General features: G+C 41.6%; 1 protein-coding gene across 3 annotated transcripts in view; it reads left to right on the top strand.

The window, feature by feature from the left end:
- The window catches only part of PRKN (parkin RBR E3 ubiquitin protein ligase), a 1,064,961-nt gene that overhangs the window by 659,829 nt on the left and 383,753 nt on the right, over positions 1-21,379 (top strand). For all 3 annotated transcript variants that reach the window (XM_032337964.1, XM_032337965.1, XM_032337966.1), the window contains one exon: positions 8,436-8,572. In XM_032337964.1, coding sequence (XP_032193855.1) covers positions 8,436-8,572 — 137 coding nt within the window. The remainder of the gene's footprint in view (positions 1-8,435; positions 8,573-21,379) is intronic.

Below are 21,379 nucleotides of genomic sequence, written 5' to 3' on the forward strand. Positions count from 1 at the left end.
TTGTTAGGTGTTGCATTCTGAGCATATACAAGAATTTAGAATAATTTGGTGAGTATCATAACCCCAGGATACATAAAACCAGGTGGCTTTCCAGAAATAAAATTGTGCATTAATGACAAGAGAGCTTGCCCAGTCATGGTCAGGGGGTCAGACTTGGAACAAATGCTGAGGTTAGAGTTCTCTTGAATTCAGTTGCCATTTAATGTCACAGATGAGATACAGAATTACTGAATGTTAAAGAGGAAAAGGGAATTTTCTTCTCATTTTATTGGTAACAAGTTTACTGTATGACTTTATATATTATTTTATTTAAAGCTTCTATAAACAAGGGAAGCCATTTCATTTGTTTGGTATCTTTTTTCTATATGGACTGAACACATGAGTCATGAACAGCCTTGAGACCCACTACACTAACCTCAGACTTCCTTAGATGGTTTCCAAACTCCTCAGATGGTGGCTTGTACTGTACCCTGAGATAATTGCCCTTTTGTCTTTAGCCTCATAGGACTATGACCTCCTGAGACAAAGGGCTGTGGCTTGTTGGCTTTAGTGCCACCCAAAGGACAGTGTCCGGCGTCAGGCACTTCAAGAGAATTAGCGGAAGGGTTTGATGACAATGGTTCAAAAATGTAGGCTTGAATAAAGAGTCTTTACCTTGGCGATGTTCATGCTGAAATACTGGGACTTGTACGAGCAAGCTCACAGAGCCTCCGCCACCCACTTTTTGTGCAGCAAAGTGGACAGAATAAAATAGGGGGATCATGAGCTGAAGGAGTAAGAAGAAATTGGAAGTGGTGGTAAATGAGCTCGTCTGGGTTCTGCCAGCGCCGTAAGAGGATTCTGATTCCAAGCAGACTAATGGATAAAGGAACTTACTTCAGGATTTTAAACTTGGCTGCTGGATGGAATTTCAAAGGTCGTTCAACTGTTGAAGCTTATTTTAATTTCTTAACATTGAGTCTGTCAATTAGCATCTTGGATCAGGGGCCTCTCCAGCGACCGGGATTGCTCACTTGGCTAACTCCAGTAATGAACTCGCGGGACTTGCATAGGCTAAAATGTTATCTCTAGCATTTCTGAGGGCAGGCGCCATGCTGGATACTCCTTTGTCGGTGGTGCATTTGGGCAATTAGTGGGTGATAGAGATTAAATGAAAATGCATTTGGTTTCTGAGATTGTAGTCATTTGTCTATTTATTGTTGTTCTAACTAAAAGATATTTAAAGTGACAGTTGTTAGGAAGATAGATTCAGGTTCCTTCGTGGCAAAGCTTTCCTCCTCTAATTATTTTTATCTAATCTAATGCTTTATTAAATTCCCAGGAGTCATAGTTGTTCCCGTACTGAGGGTTTGCAGAGAGCTTTAAAAGATTGCTAACTGGGGCATAACATCTGTGTTCCTGTTACACAAATGAAATATTATAAAAACAACTTGTGAGTTTTCAAGGGTCAAGTGTTAGCTATATTCAAGGACTAACTTTCTCTCTCCAGTAAGCAAATTTTATTTTTATCCCCTCAATGATTTGTACTTAATATTTTTATTCTAACGTTTGCTGCTTTTCATTGCATTTCAGATGATTCTATTATCCCTAAATATATATTTTTATATAATTTTGCTTTTCATTGGGGTGAGTGGAGAAACCAGCTGTGCTTGGTAACTCAGCATTCTTTTCCCAGGCTCTGTAGTTTTGCAATTCCAGTCTCTTCTGTTGACCTGGAAAGTTTTTTTCTATCTCCATGCCCTGGAAACCTGATACCTCTTCATTTTTCTCTTTTTAAAGATTTTATTTATTTATTTATTTATTTATTTATTTATTTATTTATTTATATATCAGAGAGAGAGAGAACACAAGCAGAGGGAGAAGCAGGCAGAGGGAGAATCAGCCTCCGGGCTGACCAGGGAGCCCAATGAGGGACTCCGTCTTGAGACCATAAGATCATGACCTGAGCTGAAGACAGATGCTTAACCAGCTGAGCCACCCAGGCGCCCCATCTGATCCTTCTACAAATGCTACTGTCTGAATGAATTCTTTTCTGATTGCTCTCTGAATGTGATTTTGTCCTCCTCTGAGCCTGTATTAGTTATAAATTGCTCCATAGAATAATTACCCAAAAACTTCGTGGCTTTAAACAAACACAGATGTTGACTCGCACAGTTTCCGCAGGTCGGGAATTTGGGCACAGTTTGGTGGGAGGGCTCTCGTGCAGGCTAGCTCATGAAGCTGTAGCCAGGGTGTCCCATAGTAGCCCAAGTGCTTGTCTTGTGCCTGCAGGTCTGCTTTGGACATGACTGATGATCCCAGGTGGCTGCCAAGCCAGTGCTGGCTGATGGCAAGAGACACGCCCCAGTTCCTTGCCGTGGAAGCTTCTCCATAAGATCACCGTGTCCCCACTACGTGGCTGTCCCTTTCCTCTGAGCAAGGGACCCAGGAAAGAGCTCAGAGAAGCCACAGTGCTTTCTCAGACCTAGTCCTGGAAATCGCTCATTGTCATTTCTGCACATCGCCTGTGGATCACTCGGCTCAGTCCGTTGATAGGGAGGAGGTGGGGACGGCTGTATCTCAAGGCTGCTTCCTGCAGAGCCTGTCAACAACATCTCTGACATCGCTCATGTAATTTAAAATGTTCTATCCCATATTACAATTATGTGTATCCCTTTCCTACCCACTTCATTAGATTTTTATTTCCTTTAGAGTTTAGACTTGCTTCCTTATCTTTACATATCTTAAAAATTCTGGGACATTGCATTCGAGATGTGTCACATTCCACTGAGAAGTTGGAAACCACAGCCTCTTAATAGGTGTAAATGAAGATATACCTGTGGTAAAGAAGTAGATAGAGACAGAGAAATAGATTTTGGCAGAGAGAGAGAGTGTGGGGGAGGGAGGGAGAGAGAGTACCCACGCGCACACAAATGAGGTAGGGAGCAGATTAAACTACACATTTGATCAGATAAATATGAAAACCCTCATGCTATTTTGTAGCTACCAGGGAGCTAATTTTATGAGCATGTAAATGTTTGGACTACTTACTATGTAACAATATTCTGCTTTGTGTGATGTATGTGAGTGGTTTGCCATACTTTTCACTAAGATTCCTTCAATTAGGCCTGATATTCTGTGAACAAAGGGCCTTTGGATCACTTCGTTAGTAAAAGCAGGCAAGTCATTGCTTACGAGTAACTCTTCAAAACCATGCCTTCAGCCCACATCGTGTCTCCCTGTGCCGCCCGCTTTGGGCCTCCATTCTTACCTTGTCCCAAAAGGGACCCAACTGCCCCTGCTCCCTGGTGGTTCCCACACCTGCCCCTGCACCCACACCTGCACCTGCCCTGGTGCCCGTACCTGCCCCAGTGCCTGCACCTGCCGCGGTTCCAGCACCTGCCCCCCCGCCACACCTGCCCCGCTGCCGCACCTGCCCCACTGCCACACCTGCCCTGGCTCCTGCACCTGCCCCCACACCCACACCTGTCCCGACGCCTACACCTGCCCCGGCTGCTGCACACGCAGAGTGTGCCATTCCTGCTGCCCATGGGCAGAGTCGTGTGCCCAGGGCGGCATCTGCAGGAAGGCTTCGGTCAAGGGCAGCTGATGTGCCTGATGAAGGAGAGCCCGTTCCAGATGGAACCAGAGCCACATGTATGGACCTGCAGTTCTAAAACATTTTTTCATATTACCCTGTTTGCTACATTATAGTTTCTATGAAATACCTGAATTATACTAAAAGTTTTGACTTTACAAAATAATAATAACTCTTCAGTAATGTCAAGTGCAGCATTTATAATCCCTTTTCCATATGATTGAGAACTTTATTTAACCTTTGATTAACTGCTCTGTAGCCTGGCCGCTTGGGGTAACACCATCTTCTAGACTGATCAGTTAACATTTATACGTAATTTGAGCAAAGGGCACAGAGGAATGAAGGGAGGGACAAAGACCTAAGAGAAGAGGAGTCCTGGCAGGTTCTCCTCAGAAACGTCACTCCTTGCCCATTTCTAGAACCCTCGGCACACCCCAGTGTGCTTCCTGAGTAACTCCTGCCTGAGTTATTAAAATGACCTCCAAATAGTTCTCACGCCTGCCTGTTCTCCTCCATATGTCTCTCAGAGTCAGACTTCCAAAAACATCACTCCGTTCCCATCCTCAGAAGCCTCAGCGAGTCCCAGGACCTAGAGGCCTGTCTCCTTGTATCCCCCTGCCACCGTCACAACCTCTTCACTTCTTCTCTTTCCCGGACACATCCTCTCAGCCAGCCCAACTGACAGCTCTTCTGTCCCAAGAATTCCTTCTGACGTCTATGTTTCCTGCCCTGCCCAGAATCCACGTTTGTCTCCAGGCACCCCATGTCGATCCTTCCACCCCCTTAAATTCAGCTCAGGCTCCCTAACCCTGATGCGTCCTCGTCTGCTGACCTCCTAACTTCTGCGGCGCCAGAGTTTGATGACCTCACAGACCTCCTTTTGATACCCGCTCCACACATATGGGGGTTCCGGATTTGGACCTCAGACGGTGTCGTGTTTCCCCAGCACTTATAACACTTACCACGCCGCTGTGTTCCGCGTGTGTTTATTAAGCGCCTACCTCAGCCCAGGTAGATGCTCGATGAGTAACGGAGTGAAAAATACAAGGATGGCAGCAGAGAAGTTAGGAAAGGAGGGACTTTTCTTCCGCGGTCCCTGGTGTGGTCAGTGGCTGTTGATGACATGACTGCCACACGCTCACCGCTGAATCTGGTGAGACCTGGTCGAGAAAGTGTTAATCGAGTGTTCCCTCCTTCCCTTCGGGACTTTTCACTTACTGCTGACAGCCAAGAGCGCCATTTAGGAGACACTTGGAACAGAAGCGAAGACAGTGTCTGGAGCACATTAGGAGAGACCCTACGAGAGACAATTCCAGGCCACACTCCTCCGAGGTCGTCTCCTGAACTGCACCGGGATATTTGGAATTTTGATTTGGAGGTGAAGGCTGGTATGGTACTGAAGACGGGGTGACAAAGAATTTGAGCCCAGGAGTAAGAACCGGAAGCCAGCTGGAGGCAGAGAGTGGAACAGGATGTGGGCTCGGGGTGGGCGGGGGCACTTTATTTTAGGAGGCTGCAGTGGAAAAACCTATGTGACGCTCCTAGCAAGGTACCTGACCCAAAGCAGTGATCATAAATCCTAGTTTTTCCCGCCTTCTTCTTACCTAGTGCTTAGGAAGTTAATTATGTGGTCCCTCCAGCCATGAAATGATTCTCACTCATTTTCTGAGATGATTCAGATGATTAATCCAGTAATGTTTCTAGGGTTGTCATGCTTATCCCTTGCCTAACTTTCTCCTAAATACTACGAATATTCTTCATATGAGATGAGCAATCTTATCTCAAAACTGTTTCAAGAAATCCAACGGGCTGATAATTCTATCTGAATATACGTATCTCCCATCTACATCTATGTCTGTGACAAATCTGTTCATCAACATACGCATTTTTTCTACATCTTTATTTCATATCTCTCCATATCAGTCTGTGTGTGTAGATTTAAATTCACTGCACAGGGGTAGTGATGGATAGTGAGAATTCCCAAGTGACTTATCCATATGTGCAACTCCGTACAAGGCTTGTAAGTGTCTTTCTTTTCCATAGTGGTCATGTAGAAACACGCATGTGGCTTCTCCGGTCACTGACACTCTAGCTTCTCGTGGTTGCATGGGGCACCCTGTGTCTAGGAAGGAACCTCCTTCGAGAGACTTAACATGATCCCCTGCTCTCCCTGCCAGTGTTGAACATGTTTTTATCTCTTGGGCCCTGAGCCCTTCAAATCTCGCTGTTTGGTAAACACTGTTCCCTGCTTTCATTTCAGCTCCTTTTTGTTCCAGGAAAACTTTCCCTAAAGCCCTTTTTGATGTCTCATATTTTTTGTAATAATAAGGGTCATTGATATTAGTTGCCGTAACGGGTAAATTGTAAGGGCTCTTGGGTCCTGGTCCTTGCACTTCTCAGTGCTGCCTTCACCGCTGCCTTGTCCATTTGCCATTAAAATCCCAGAGGGGAGGGCCACGAGGTGTCTCAGTGGGCCAGCCAGATACCACGAGAATTCTCCCCTGCCCCGCGTGCAGCAGCCGCTCTCGCCATCCTGATGATGATGACCAGGTAGTCCTGGCAGCTTGACCGGTTTCCTGCCCACCTAGATCTCGGTTCCAGGAGGCGGAAGCAGACTTGTGAGGCTGCAGTGGAAAGTTCAGTAGGGTTCCTCCTGAGTCCCCACGAGGATGTGCTCCTCTCTGTGGGAGCCAGAGCCTGTGTTTCCACAGGGCCTGCGATCGCTTCTGTCGGTGGCTCTGTGTGTGTGTGTGTGTGTGTGTGTGTGTGTGTGTGTGTGGTAGAAGGAGGGGCAGATGGACTACTGTGTCCTTTACTTTGTTGAGTGTGTCTCTCCACGCCCCATAGATGGGGCCTCTCGTGTAATTACCATTTCTTTGTGATCTGTTCTAAATAGTAGGATGCCATCAGTACAGTAGAACCATTGATGTTCTGTGAGTCATCTTCATGGTCTAAGGTTTTTCTGCACCATATTTTAACTGACGGGAAAAACCATGAACGTGTGGTGTTGTCCATACATGAAAGAGAACTCCCTTCCATTTTTCCTTAAAAGAGATGGGCAAGAACACACTTGCTGGACCAGTGACTGCACACTGACCATGTACCTTCATGTCTCTCTGGGACACCATGGCAGTAGTTCACGGGCTGACTGCTTTGACTTTATAAGTTTTCTTTTTCTTCCTTCTGCAAGGTAATTGCTAAGCTTTCTTTTTAACATTGTTGTACATAGGAACATTTTTATAAATGTTCTAATATTTTCTTCAGTGTTTCCTTGCATTGATAGCAGATTAGGGATCTCTAAAGGCTTAGTCAACTATGTTGCTAAAAGCAGAATGGAGAGTATTTTTCACAGAACTTAGCTGTGCGGAGGAGGTAGAATGTGGCAGTTCAGTAGGGTCACCCAGAGTGAATAAGGTATGTGGGTCCTTGTGCACGTGTGTGTGTATGACTCTCAGTAGAAATGGGACAGTGTTATGTTTTATCGTCTTCAAGCAGAACGTTATTAGAAGGGAAGGGGTTGAAAGTTCAGAACACAGTCAATGCCTAATTGAAGAAGGCTCTGGAAATGGGGATGATGGCCCTGAAAGGACGTCGGTGGGTTCAGAGATGAAAAATAGAAGCACATAAAACATTTATGGACGCTCTAACTCAGCTTAAGTTGACCATTGCCCTGTAGACCCATGCCATTAAAATACCGAGTTATTTTTTTCACTTTGTTTTGTATTAGATATTGCTTTGAAATAAGTGGGAAAGCAGAATTTTGAAAACCTTTTCATTGTTAAGAAATTATGTTCTAATAGTAATGTTAAATTTCAGGTGGTTGTGGGAGGAGGGCTTTGGAAAAGCTCTTCCATGTGTTAAGAATCATGTATGAAATGAAAAAAATATTTTGTATTTTGTTGTCATTATATTGAGAATAGGTTTAATGCGATAAGCTCTAATGATTCTCTTGCTATTAAAATGGCCTTGAGGCTAATGTGGAATTAATATATTCCATTTGTCTCTTTGGTCATAAAATCATGTGGTCCAGTTGCAAGCAAAAATACATGATTATTTGGGGGGATTTTTTTCCATACAAAAAGCATTTTAAGGGAATACAAATTTTTTAGAATTTACATATATCAGTTTTTTAGTAAGTGCCTAACCTTTATTTAATAAATTGGGTATTTGGGTGGAGGAGTGACACAATAGACAAAAATCTTAAAGAAATGAATCTGTGGTAAGTAATTCTATTTCAGAATTCTACTTTTCTGCTTGCCAATGAAATATGAGTGACTGTTGAACATACCTATTTTGGTACAACAATAGTTTTTCTTAAGGCTTTAGGGAAGTTCATATTTTATATATCATTAAAATTAAATTTAAGGAACATTAATTTAAAACCTTACAATGCCTGGCACTATAAGAATATCAATGTGAAGTAAGCACAGTATCCACTTTCAACGAGCTCACAGTCCGTAAGAGCAGAAACGTCACCAATACGGTGATGTAATTATGGATCGGTAAAAATACATGCAAATGTCTGGGGTGATTTGTGGGTCAACTGCAAATTCTGAGGCTTCTAGAAGACTTCTGTAAAGAGGTATATCCAAGCTCGGGTTTAAACAGCTGATTGGTAAATATGTTATATTAAAAAATTTAAATTTAGGAAAATCACTGTTTTAGATAGTTAATGAAGTACATCCAGTTTTTAAGATGTAGCTTTGATCGATCTGTGCTCAGTGCTGAGCAGTTTCAGGTCTTTACACGGAGCAGAGCATGCCGTAAGCCACCCAGCACCATTACAAAGTGCCTTGAACACCTGCTGCCTTTCCACCCTCAGAAATACTAGAGGAAATGTCTGTCTTTTCCTCCGCAGGAGCCCTGTCCTGGTTTTCCAGTGCAACCACCGCCACGTGATTTGCTTAGATTGTTTCTACTTATACTGTGTGACAAGACTGAATGACCGCCAGTTCATCCCTGACCCTCAGCTCGGCTACTCTCTTCCTTGTGTGGGTAAGTCTGGCACTTTTTTTTTTCTGCTCCATTTTTAATGCTAATTAAGAATGGAAGAATTGTGGATGCAAAACCATCTTCTCCAATAAATTCAATCCCTGGCTGAAGGGTTGAAAAGTCAAATATCTATTTGATCCCGGTTGTGCAAGAAACAACGTTTGGATCACAAAAAAATATAAAAACCTAAGGTAGGAAGGAATTATGTTGGCCTAGAAAATGCGTCATCTGCATGGAAGTATGGGAAACAAATTGTAAAATATTATTCAGCCAATGTACACAAAGTATGTCTGTGGATTTACACAGCAAGCTTTAGATTACCCTGGACCTAGAGCAGCACTAGTCACATTTCTAAATTGGTACCCTTATTCGTAAAAACTGTGAGCACATACACAGGTGTATCAAAGAATGTATATTAAAAAAGAAATTAAAGGAGATGAAAGCTGAAATATTTAATATTTTAAATTGTTTCATCATTCAACATTGCAGAGCATTCTTTAATTGTATTACACTACTGTTGTTACATGTGTTTTTTTTTTAATTGAGGTGAAATTCACCTAACATACAACTAACCACTTAAAGTGTATAATTCAGTGGAATTTCATGCTTTCACGATGTTATGCATAACCATCACCTCTGTCTAGTTTCAGAACTTTTTCATTATCCCAGAAAAATATCATTACTGCACATTCACTAATAATCCCGCCCAACTTCCCCTTGTCCCCATCTCCTGGCAACCACTATGGTCTGCCTCTACAGATTTACCAATTCTAGATACTTCCTATAAGAGAAATATTACAATACGTTACCTTTTGTGTCCTTGTTTCACCGCAAATAAGTTCATCCAAGTCACGGCATGTACCTGTATGCCTTTTTATGACTGAGTAATATTCCCTTATAGAGACATACCATGATCTCCTTCTCCATTTATTCATTGATGGACATTTGTGTTGTTTCCACCTTTTTGCTATTAGGAATAATCTGCTGTAAACATTTGTGTACTTGTTTCGGGGGAGATATGTTTTCATTTCTCTTAGATGTATACTGAGGAGTGTGATTTCTGGGTCACATGATAATGCCATGTTTAACCTTTTGAGGAACTACCAAACTATTTTCCATAGCTGCTGTACTGTTTTGCATTCCTACCAGTAACTTATAGGGGTTTTTATTTCTTTATATCCTCTCCAACACTTGTTATTTTCCTGTTTTGTTCTGTTTGATTTTTAATAGCCATCCTCTTAGCTTTGAAGTTCCATGTCATTGTGGTTTTGATCTGCATTTCCCTAATTACCAGTGATGTTGACTGTTAGCTTACATGCTAATTTGCCATTTGTGTTACCTGTTTGGAGGACTATCACTTCAGGTCTTTACCTGTTTTTTAATTGGGTTATTTATCTTGTTGTTGAGGTATAAGAATTCTTTATGTATTCTGGATACTAGACACTGTTATCAGATACATGATTTGCAAGCACTTTTCCTATTCTGTAGGTTGCCTTTTTACTTTCATGATAATGTCCTTTAATACAGAGAAGTTTTTAATTTTGATGGGGTCCAGTTAATCTCTTTTTTGTTGCTTATGCTTTTGGTTTCAAAGGTAAGACTGTGTTGTCAAACCCGAGGTCATGAAGAATTACCGCATGTTTTCCTCTAATAGACTACCTCTTACTCATAGGTCGTTGATACATTTTGAATTATTGTTTTATATATGGAGTGAGATAGGGGTCCCTACCTCATTATAAATATATATATTTAATGATTGCAATGTAGGTAAATATGCTTCACTATTGAGAATTGTGGTTTGGAACTATGTGATTCCTTGATTCAATGGTCAGGCTTTAAGTTTAATTCATTTCAGTACTTACTTGTGATACTTATTTGTAATACTTAGTTTTAATGTTGATCAAAGCTGAAAAATATATCTCAAAATTATTTGACATTTCCAAATGGAAGAAGCTAATTGCATTGTTGACTTTGTAAATTCTGATACTTGTTTTTCAATCGCATCTGCCAATAATGCAATGTTTTTAATTAAGATTCACATAATATATGTGTCAACATATTGTTAAGGAAGACTCACAGGGGGGCATTGTGCTTTTATATTTTTAACAAAATCATTTAAAAGTTAGTGTAACATTTACTTGTAGATCTAAAGATTCTGTTTTTAATGTTTTTCATGTGGTAGTTTTGTACTGATAAACTCTCTTTTTCACAAAACCATATAGCATGGAAACATTTCTAAATATCCATCTTCATATCTTCTCACACTCAAGACACTTTTAAAAATCAGTTTATTTCTCACTGATTTTTAAATTTTAAACCTTTTGAATTCTAAGAAATTTCAAGTATATGAAGTAAAAAAAAAAAAAAAAATAGTGCAACGACTCCTCTTGTACACATTAGCCAGGCTTTCTAGTATAACAGGTTGTTCCAGGCTTTCCTTGAATTTCTTGCTAGCTTTTATTTTTTTTCTTTGGAATCCTTTTAAATACTTTTTGTGACTGTACCTACTTCATTGCTGGTTATTTAAATCCTTCATAGAACCTTGCCTTATTTTTTTAGAGTGCCACTTACTACCAAGAACTTATCTTTCCTGGCATCTGTTTCTTTTCATGTTTAACAATAATAAGAAGAAAGCTGCATATTTGTGTATTTGGTTATTAAAAGACAATGTATCTGGAATAGAGTAGCCCATTGTTGTCTGCAGTTCTGGTGATTGAAGCTATCAAAAATATTTAGGATACTTAAAATTGTTAATCTGTTGATCAAGAAGTATTTATAAAACTAGTACATAGGCCTGTACTGCTCTCCACACATTAGCAATGTTGACCTTCACCCTACATTAAGGAAACACTGTGGGGTGAGTGTCCTGGGGGGTGTGATTTAAAACTCAGTGCACAGACACAGGTGCCATGCTCCATGCCCATCATGGTGACCTGAGTGTATCAACCTGACCACCACTAGGGTCACACACTCCAGGATGAGCTAAACAATGACAATCATCTTGATGTGTATGTTTGTGTCTTTGTGTGTGTGTGTCTGTGTGTGTGTGTTTGCAATATGTAGAAACAAAAAAAATGACATATTTTCATGGAAAGGTTTTCTAGTCTATGATTTTTAATAAACTTTGGAAACCAGGAAGAAGAAACATAGCAAATAACCACAAGCTGAGAGGAGTTAAAAACAACCTACTGACTTTCAACTGTGTAGTAAACTTTCTACACTGTCTAATTCATTTTGATCCTTGTTTCTTTTAAATCTTCAACAGTATTTTATTCTTTTTTCCTTTTTTTTTCAACAGTGTTTTAATATATATCTTCAAAGGTGCTTATAAGAAAATACAATTCAGCTTGTCACAATATTGTCATCTGTTATTTAGCCTTTTTTTAACTGTGGCTCAAATTAGAAGTATTCCTCATAGTATGTGAAAAGAGGCTTTCAGATGTTATTATAGAATTTTTTTTTTATTTTCTAAAAACCAAACTGGATTATCCTGAATCCTTTCTCACCAGAGACTCTCTAAGTGTCTGTGTTTTAAGACTCTCACTGTCCCCTCAAGATACTCCCAGTTCATGAACATGATGTGTCCAGTATGCACACCAGGGTATGGTAAGTTCTGATATCAGCCTTTACATTAAGTCTTCATGAAGACTAATTTTTATATATTTTATATAAAATCTGTGTAAGCCCTACTATTACCTCCCCATAAACCAATGAATAATTTTGCCCACATCCTGGGGTATACACAGAGAGTCAAAGAAGTCAACTTCAAATCCTGGCTCTGAGACTCACCCCCTTTGTAATGTAGGGCAAGTTGCTTATCCTTCGTAGGTCTTGGTTTTGCTTTAAGGTAAAAGGGAGATGCTACAATTGCACCTATTTTGTACATCGTTCTGTGGGTGAATTAAAATAGTGACTCTGTGTTAGCTAATGAAGACAGCGAGCGCATTACAAAGATTGGGTTTTGTTATTTGGGTTGTTCTGTAAACATACATTCCTACAGACAATATATTTGTGCATATATTTGTATATCCATAGAGGAACATATGATCAGACATTCTTTAACGATAGGTTGATGTTTCCTGTGATTCAGTACATAAATCAACCATTAACCAAGCATTGTTCACCTGTCCATCTGGTTTGTTGTTGTTGTTGTTTTACTTTGCTTTACTTTGATTCATGGAGCATAGAACAAGACACATAAAATAAACTAGAAAAAAAACCAGAAATAGAAAATCAAGGCTTTTTAAACTGTAGATAAGAACAGCAGACTATCAGGAACCGATGACTGAACCCATACTGTTTCCATGGCACAACCCTCTTTCTTGGTGGGGTGAATTCAAGTGTTATATCAGTGGGAAAAGTTATATCAGTGTCTATAAATCTTATAAATAAAACTTAATAAATCATAAATAGGATTTAATACTATGTATAAAAAGCGAAAATACTGGCTAATTCCGTAATAGAACGAAAACCGTACTGCAAGGTCAGGTTGTTATTACTCCAGCAAGGCTCAAATTCTATGCCAGATCCATTCAGCAAGAAGCGTGTTGCTGGTCACATGGACCATGGTTCGGTAGAACATTTCCGTGATGGCTCTTGCCTGACCTCAGTCGTCTTCTCTAGAAAGCCTGGATCTCAAAAACCCCAGTATTATCTTTATCTTTGGTTTTCGGGGGATTTGCAGTGTTTTGGAAGTTAGCTTGGGTGTGTGTGTGTGTGTGTGTGTGTGTGTGTGTGAGTGTGTGTGTTCTTTTATTGTCAGTTGGTTTAGCCTGACTGGATATTGTTGATTTCTCTGAAGAGTTGTCCGTTTATCTTTCTACCATGGCAGTTTAAAATGTCTAGCCAAACGGTTTCAGACCCACACGGTGGCTACCAGCCATTTTTGGATTACAGTTTTTCCAAGAAAATTAATGCAAGATCTATTTAGATAATCAAGGGGCATTGTATTCCTAAGGCCACCACTTCCTCTCAAAGATAGAGTTCATTTCTAACCCTAAGAGATGGTTCTTCTGGCTCTGGAATCCAGAGCTTGCCTTTTCTCACCTCAGGGGTCTGCATGAAACTATAAATAGGACAGATTGATTGATAAAAATACATATTTGAATTTGCTTGATGACTGTGTTCCTGCTCTGGAACCGGCCAAAGGACTTTTTGATGCTCACCAACTAGAGCGATCCTCCTGTAGAATGGCATGGGTACTTTTCAGATCTGACAGGATCCATAGTTCATGCATAGCGCTGTTCAAGATGCTCTCCCAGCCCGGGAGTTCAATGCAGCTGTGTAACCCTACCTTCCGTCAGCCCATACAAGACAGCCTCTCCCCCAAATCCATCACTAACTGGCTGCAGAGCCTGGGAAACAAACCATTCCCTGATGTTTGGATGGTGACATGATGAGGGGAAAAATGACATCAGTTTTCTGGGACTACAAACTTTACATAAAAGAACAGAAGCTCTAAGAAGAATTAGCAAACTATTTTTCGAACTACACTGGCCCCATCCATTTAAAAGAAAGAAAGAAAGAAAGAAAGAAAGAAAGAAAGAAAGAAAGAAAGAAAGAAAAGAAAAAAGAAAAAAAAAGCTGGATAGAGCATTTATTTCCATTGCTAAATGACCCACATACCCAATGTCTTGCTAAATGGTGTCTATGCAAATTCACCATTTCTATATAAATGTCTAATACCTCTCACCACCAAATTGTAAGTGTTCTTCTTTTCCATAATCTAGTCTTTCTAGCCTCTTTCAAGATCATTAAACTAAACCGCTTCCAAGCTCAATTTCAGATATATACATTGTTCAAGATACGGATGGCCAACAACGAACCATCCTTTTTCATTGTCATAGTTAGAATGATGAACAATTAAAACTGGTTTAAAACCCTTTAAGGTACCTAATTCCTTTGTGTGAGCCTCTCATTTGGCCAGAAATTTTGTCATGCTTTGTAAGACTGGGATGCCAAATTGTATTGCCCTGGGAGTAAAGAGTAAGTAATGACCAGAACTGTTACCAGGTACTTACTGTGTGTACGGTTCCTCTCTGAGCGCTTCCATATATATATCCATTCAGTCCCCTAAAGGCCCCCTGGAATGGGTGTTGCCATTTTTCCACTTTTATAGGTAAAGCACTTGAGGCTCACGGGGCTAATTATTGTACAGATAATACTGCAGTTAGCAAATCACAGGGCTGGTGTTCAGTGCCAACTAGCTGTGGCTCTAGGATGTGTCTTCTTAATCACCATATGAAGAGAAGCCCATATACCACAGTTAAAGTACTAGACCTTTGAAAGTTCTGTGGAAAAGAATGTCAAATGAGTATCTAATTGTCTAGCACTTTTTCCATAGTTAAACCAACAGTGAACTTGAACTGTTCTAATTTCACAGAGGAGGAAGTAAAATCTTAATCCAACTAAGTGCCCAGGACCACAGGAAGAATAGAGCCGAGGTTTCCATCCAGTGGTAGTGGACTCCAAGGCTCCACATTCTCTCCACCCCCCCACCTGCTCCTCTCTGGGCGGTGGTTCAACCCTAGATGTACATTCCAGTAACATGAAATGCCTCAGGTCAATTAGAAGAACCTCAGGGATAGCTCCCAGTATCTGTTTGAGGCCCGGGGCTTAAAAGTCTGGGACTACTGTGGAGGCGAGCATTCTACTCCACTACTGTGGAGGCAAGCATTAAGGTATTTTCAGTGGGATACTATAACATTAATAAGTAAAAATTACTCCCTCTGCCCTTGCCCATTTTGTCCGTGCATGATCTGATTTGCTAGCCAGCATAGGTTTTTCAATAAACGTTGATGGAGTTGAAAATAAGATCAGCAGACACAGCCCAAATGGCCTATTTCCAGAGCCTCTGAGAAGCTCTTGCATGAAGCTCTAGGCTTTGGGAGAAACTTTATAATTATTTTGAAATGTTTGCTGTCTTTTTTCTCTACCTGTTACTATGAGAATTCGATCTAGAAATTATTTTGAAATGCCAAAGCACTGTTTGCTTCTGCTCTGAAGACTGAACGTCACTCACACCAATTTGTTGGAGCTTTATTAATTTCGGTCGATTTATTTTGGAGTGTGCTCTAGAATTAAATGAAAACTGGAGAACAGATTTACCCCTGGTCCATTAGGAGCCCTGACAACACAGATTTCCTGTAGCCTTGGGGTGTCTGAGGGAATAGTTGCTCACTTCTCTGTGACATGCCACTGCCATGGCCGCTGGTCCCGTCTCGGTGCATCCCTCCCTCTGTCCTCAGTGGTTTGCATTTCTGTTTTGTTTTGTTTACTCTTCTCTCCCAAGCTCACATTTTGTAAAATTCCAATTTCTGTTTAACTCAGAATGACATTTCCTTTCTACCTCATATGTCCAGTCACCAGTGGCCATCCATTAGGGTCGTTTGCATCTTTGTGGGCAACATAAAGCTCAAGGTGGATAATCCTGGGCTGTTGGAGATACAGAGCCCTTCTTGGTGCCTCCACAGTCAAGAAGACTGGTGTCTGGACAGCTGGTCAGGGAGCTAAATGTAAAACCTGAAATAATTGCTTTTGGCTTTTTGAGTATTAACTCTCCCAAATACACACAAATAATCAAATCACCATAATTTCTAAAAACCACACTGAAAAGAACACTACATCAAAAACTAATGAAGTACTGAATGGCAACTCATGTAACGTAATAAAAATAAATAACCCCCCAAAATAAATTAAAAGATAGGTCACCAGGGGCACCTGGGTGGCTCAGTCGGTTAAGCGCCTGCCTTCACTCAGGGCACGATCCCAGGGTTATGGGACTGAGCCCAGATTCTGGCTCCCTGCTCTGCGGGAAGCCTACTTCTCCCTCTCCCACTCCCTCTGCTGTGTTTCCTCTCTTGCTGTCTCTGTCTGTCAAATAAATAAATAAAATCTTTAAAAAAAAAAAAAAAGATGGGTTACCAAAGAAGATATACCCCAAATCAATACACACGAAAAGTTTAACATAATTAGTTACTAAACAATTGCTGATTTAAAGCAAAAAGTATAATGTGGGATGGACACACACTCAAAACAGGTAGGGATGTAAAATCATATATTTCTAAAAAGCAATTTGGCAATGTATAGTATGAGCTTAAAAATAGCAATAAGCTCCATAGAAACTTATTTACACACACATTCTCTGTATGTCCAAATCTGAAATATATAGCTTGCTCTCTCCCTAGCTTCTAGATCTTGCGCAATTGTGGTAGATACTGTGGAGATGCCAGTGCCATGACTTAGGAAGCTGACGAGTTTGGAGTTCATACCTCATCTTCTTTCTGCCTCAAAATGAACTGAAATTGAATCAAATTTGCTAATTTCCAGAGATTAATGCTAAACTTCTTTTCAGTTTCTTTTGGAGGGGGTTCTTGATTTAGCAACTCTGAGAGTTTTCCTTTGATTTGAATGTACTAAAGTCAGGACCATAGTATAACTTTCTTAAAAGCGACACCGAAGTCACAGAATCAAGGTTTATATCCACTCATGTCCTGATCCAGTGTGGGTTGCCTGGGGATACCCCTGTCCTATGGCGTCATTCTGGGACTCAGAGTCTGACTTTTGCCACCTAATGCTTCTGTCACCCCCAGGGGCCTCTGAATCCCACTGATCGTCTGCCTCTAGGCCAGCTGGCAGAGGCAGAGAGGGTGTGAGCATCGTGATGGAGTCTGTAGAGACCAGGTCTGGAGATGGAGCGCATCATCGCTTTCCAGATTCTTTATACCAGAACTCAGTCACACGGCCCTACCTGGCCACATGAGGGGTGTGTGTGTGTGTGTGTGCGCGCGCGCGTGCACAGATGTAGGGGAATGGGGGAATAGGGTCTGGCTGAGTGCCCAGAAGGCAGAGCAAATAGGACTGCAAACACAGACCGGCCTCTAAGGCTGGTGGAGAGGATGGTGAAACACACAATTACTGAATGATTTTTTCTTCCACTTTCCTCTCCTCTCCTGCAGCAGGAACAACACTCAGTCAAGGTAGCTTTATCCAAAGGAGTGCCTGGTCTATGGGCGAGGACCAGAAAAAGAGCTGTGGACAGAACTGGTGGTGTTCAGGAGCTCATTCTAGCTAGATCAGCAAGCACTGTCTTCACGGTCATCCGTTTGACCTTGGAAATGCCTACTTCAGCGAGGACAGTAGACTTCCGCCGTTGCTTGGTGTGTGTGTGTCTTTAGGGTTGTACGGTTGAAGGGATACTATGCACTGACTGGAAATAGCCCCAGCAGGATTGCTCCCTTTATCTTTAGGAGGAAGCCCAAGTCCAAGGAAACTGTGTCTTTGGTTTTCCTACTTGGCTTGGGTTTTTACTTTCCAAGCTGCCTTTCATCTTCTCTTGCATCTTATTAAGTGGTTAAAAATAAAATAACATTTTAGAAAAACAGAAGTAAGGTGGGAATGCTTTCCATAGACAGCAGAGAAAGCAAAAATAATCTCTTTCCACCTACTTCCACCTTGCACTGTTAAGAAGAACATTCTACCTTTGTTTTATAGGGGTAAAAGCAAACTATTTTTAAGTATAAATTTATTACTTATCCAAAGAGTTCTAGAAAAATGCCTGCAAGTACTTAAGAGAGTGACAAGAGTTGTTCAAAACGGCTGTCTCTAGGCTTTCTTCTTCTTTTTATTAAAATGTATAGATCCTGATTCTTCTCCCTGGCCTTGTTGGCAGTCGGCACAACTTCCGAGTCTGTGCACTTGGCATTATCAGTCCAGAGAGGGCTCTTCTGAGGCTCCAAGGAGTATAACCATATCAATAGAATATTAATTGACTTTTAAGTATATCATGTTAAATGGCTTGATGTGTTCTTAAACGTATCATGAGACATGCATACGCAGCAGTGTTTACCCACATTTATATTGTCATGGATTTGTACAGTTGTAGGGAACCTCTGGGACCCCCTCCCAGACCAGCAAACTAGCTCCCCAGCTTCCCAGAAGCCTTCAGCCGTCCTTCCCTGTCACAGCCTCCTCTGTCCTGCCTCGACGCACCTATTACCTTGACTTCTGTAATACTCATCCCCTTACTTTTCGTCATAGCATCACCCCCTATGGACACACATCCCTAAAAATGACAGATAATTTCCCACTTTTAACTTTCAAGTGGATGCTTGAAAGGTTTTGCCAAATTTCCTTCACAAGATGCATCTAAATTCCACTTATACCCCCATTCAGAAAACCCTGAGTGTATGTGCAAAGTGTTCCACTATTCAGGATTTCCATTCTTCTCTCTATACATATATGTACATATACATACATACATATACATACATACATACATGTATACATACATACATATATATATATATATTTTTTTTTTAACTAACCATACTAGATAGTGGGTGTGTTTATGTTTCCCTTCCTCATCTCTGTTGCTATCTGCTGTGAGAATTTTTATTCCCTTTTCACCAGATGAATTGCGAGTTTGCAATCAGAGGTATAAAAGTAAATAATAACAGGGACCCTGGAGAGTTACTTGGGCGAGGAAGATCAATTTTATTGCAATTTGGTGAGAATAAGTCTTCTATCCATACTGTGAATTTTAAACAGCACAGCTCGCTATGTTCAGGATTCTCCTCCAACTGTCAGTAATTCTGTGTGCCCTGACAACAGCCCGACATGACAGTTCTTGGAGGCCACGCCTCAGCTGTCCCAAGGTTTATCTAGGAGCATTTCCGTTGCTGAGAACCACCGGGAAAGCTGATGAGAGCTGCCAGAGAGGCTCGCAGCACCGTCTAGTGTTACAGATGCAGGGACCAAACCCTCCGCGTGCTCTCTAGTGTCTCCGGAAGTGAGGAAGGTGCTGGCTGGTCGAGAGCTGCAGATTTCTGGAGTGAGCCACAACTTCATTCTGAAGAAATCGGGGCCGTTGGTGGCCTCTCGCTCAGGAAATCCTAAGTCTAGTTGAGACAGACATTTCTTCGGAGGTTAAGTCCACGATTCCTGATCGAGACAGCTGTTGTTTTCCTCCGTGACTTGCCCTCTGCGTCACCCACAGCGCCAGCCTCAGTGCCCCCCGGTGCTGTGCTTGGTTCTGGATGTTACTTTGGCCACACACACGTGTGCACATGCACACACGTGTGCACACAGACACACCTGCACATGTGTACATGCACGCACACACACGCAGGAACTACGATAAAACTTTGTTCTTTCTTACTGTGTGATGTCTTATATTAGTGAAACTTCATGCCTAGAAATTGCAGTGAGCTGGTGACCTCCAACTATCTTTGAAATAATTAATAATGTGCTTAGAGGGGTGGATTTACATATTCATGAGAGTTTATATCATTTGGCTCCTGAGCAGGACAGTGAAACAGCTTAGTGTTTTAGATGCATGCCCATTTAGCAAGAGGAGGAGTGGTTTAATATTCTAATGTCAAGATGGAAATAAATACATAATATCTGAACCAAGCAATTATGTCACATATTTCCAGTAAAATCTGAATGTCTTCCAGAGCATCTTATATATCCTACTACCTCAGAGTGTGAAAAATTAATATCTCTTTTTAAGATTTTATTTATTTATTGGAGAGAGTGGCGAGGGGAGGGCAGGCAGAAGGAGAGGCAGACAGAGCATTTTAAGCAGGCCTCACACCGAGCGTGGAGCCTGAGATCATGACTTGAGCTGAAATAAAGAGTCAGACTCTTAACCGACTGAGCCACCCAGGCGCCTGGGGCAAATTAGCATTTCTTATGTTGTCTGCTTTTCAAGCCTTTACTAGAAAACTTTTATCTTGGGCCTGTGTGTTTATAGAAGGAAACTAGGAAAAGCAGTGGAAAGGAGTGGGGAATAAGAACATGTTCCAGGAACATTGTTACATTGTCTGACCTCCCCTCCCATTGCCGAGAAGGGCTTTTTCTTGTGGCTCACAAGTAACAGTGCTTTGAGTTGGCTACTGTACAGGTTTGCTAGGGACGACATAAAAATTTAAAAAAAAAAAAAAAAAAAAAAAGGTTGGCGGGGATGGGGGGCAACTCAGCAGCTTAAGTAACAGAAACTTACTCTCTGGCAGTTCTGGAAGCTGCCAGAAGGTTTGGTTTCCTCTGTGACTGGAGAATGGCAGCCCTCGTGCTGCCCTTTCACACGGTCACCTTATGGGAGCCTGTGCAGCCCTGGTGTTTCTCCCTGTGTTGTGATCTGCTCTTCCTGGGAGAACATTACTCAGATGAGTCTAGAGCCCCCCTCATGGCTGCACCATAAGTAAGTGACCTGTTAAAGACCCTTTTCCAAATACTGTCACATTCTGAGAGACTGAGGCTTTCAACACGCAAGTCTGAGAAACACAGTCCATTACATCCCCCTCTAGATTCTCAGATAGTTTTCAAGTGCTTGGCATTCCCAAAGCTAGGGAAGGTCTCTTCTAGAGAAGAGCATGAACCCCGTCTCTAAGTTCCGCCCCACGGTGGTTTAACTGCGGGGTGCTCCTGAAGATGAATCTCGTCCCCCCTCCCTACTTCCCCAGCACCCCCACTCGTACTTGGCATCGACTGGTTTCCCACTATCAACACTTGTATATCTAAGGAATACTGGGAACTTTTTGCCAAGTGTCTAATTTTAAAATCTGGGCTCAATAACAGGTTGAGAGGATCCACTGAACTTTTACATCTTTTGTCAAAGTAGACACACAGTAATCTCCTTTGAGGCGAGCCTGGTCAGGAGGTCCTTGGTGGCTCCGTCTCCGTCTTTGGTTTTCCCAGATGGATTGTCATGAATCAGAGCCTCTGGAAGAAGGTTTCACTCGCTATTGTGGACTAAGGTGCTATATAACCAGCAGAGCTCAAGATACAATGTCTCCCACGCAGATGTAG

Source organism: Mustela erminea, chromosome 4 (assembly GCF_009829155.1).
Source record: "Mustela erminea isolate mMusErm1 chromosome 4, mMusErm1.Pri, whole genome shotgun sequence".
Lineage (NCBI taxonomy): Eukaryota > Metazoa > Chordata > Mammalia > Carnivora > Mustelidae > Mustela > Mustela erminea.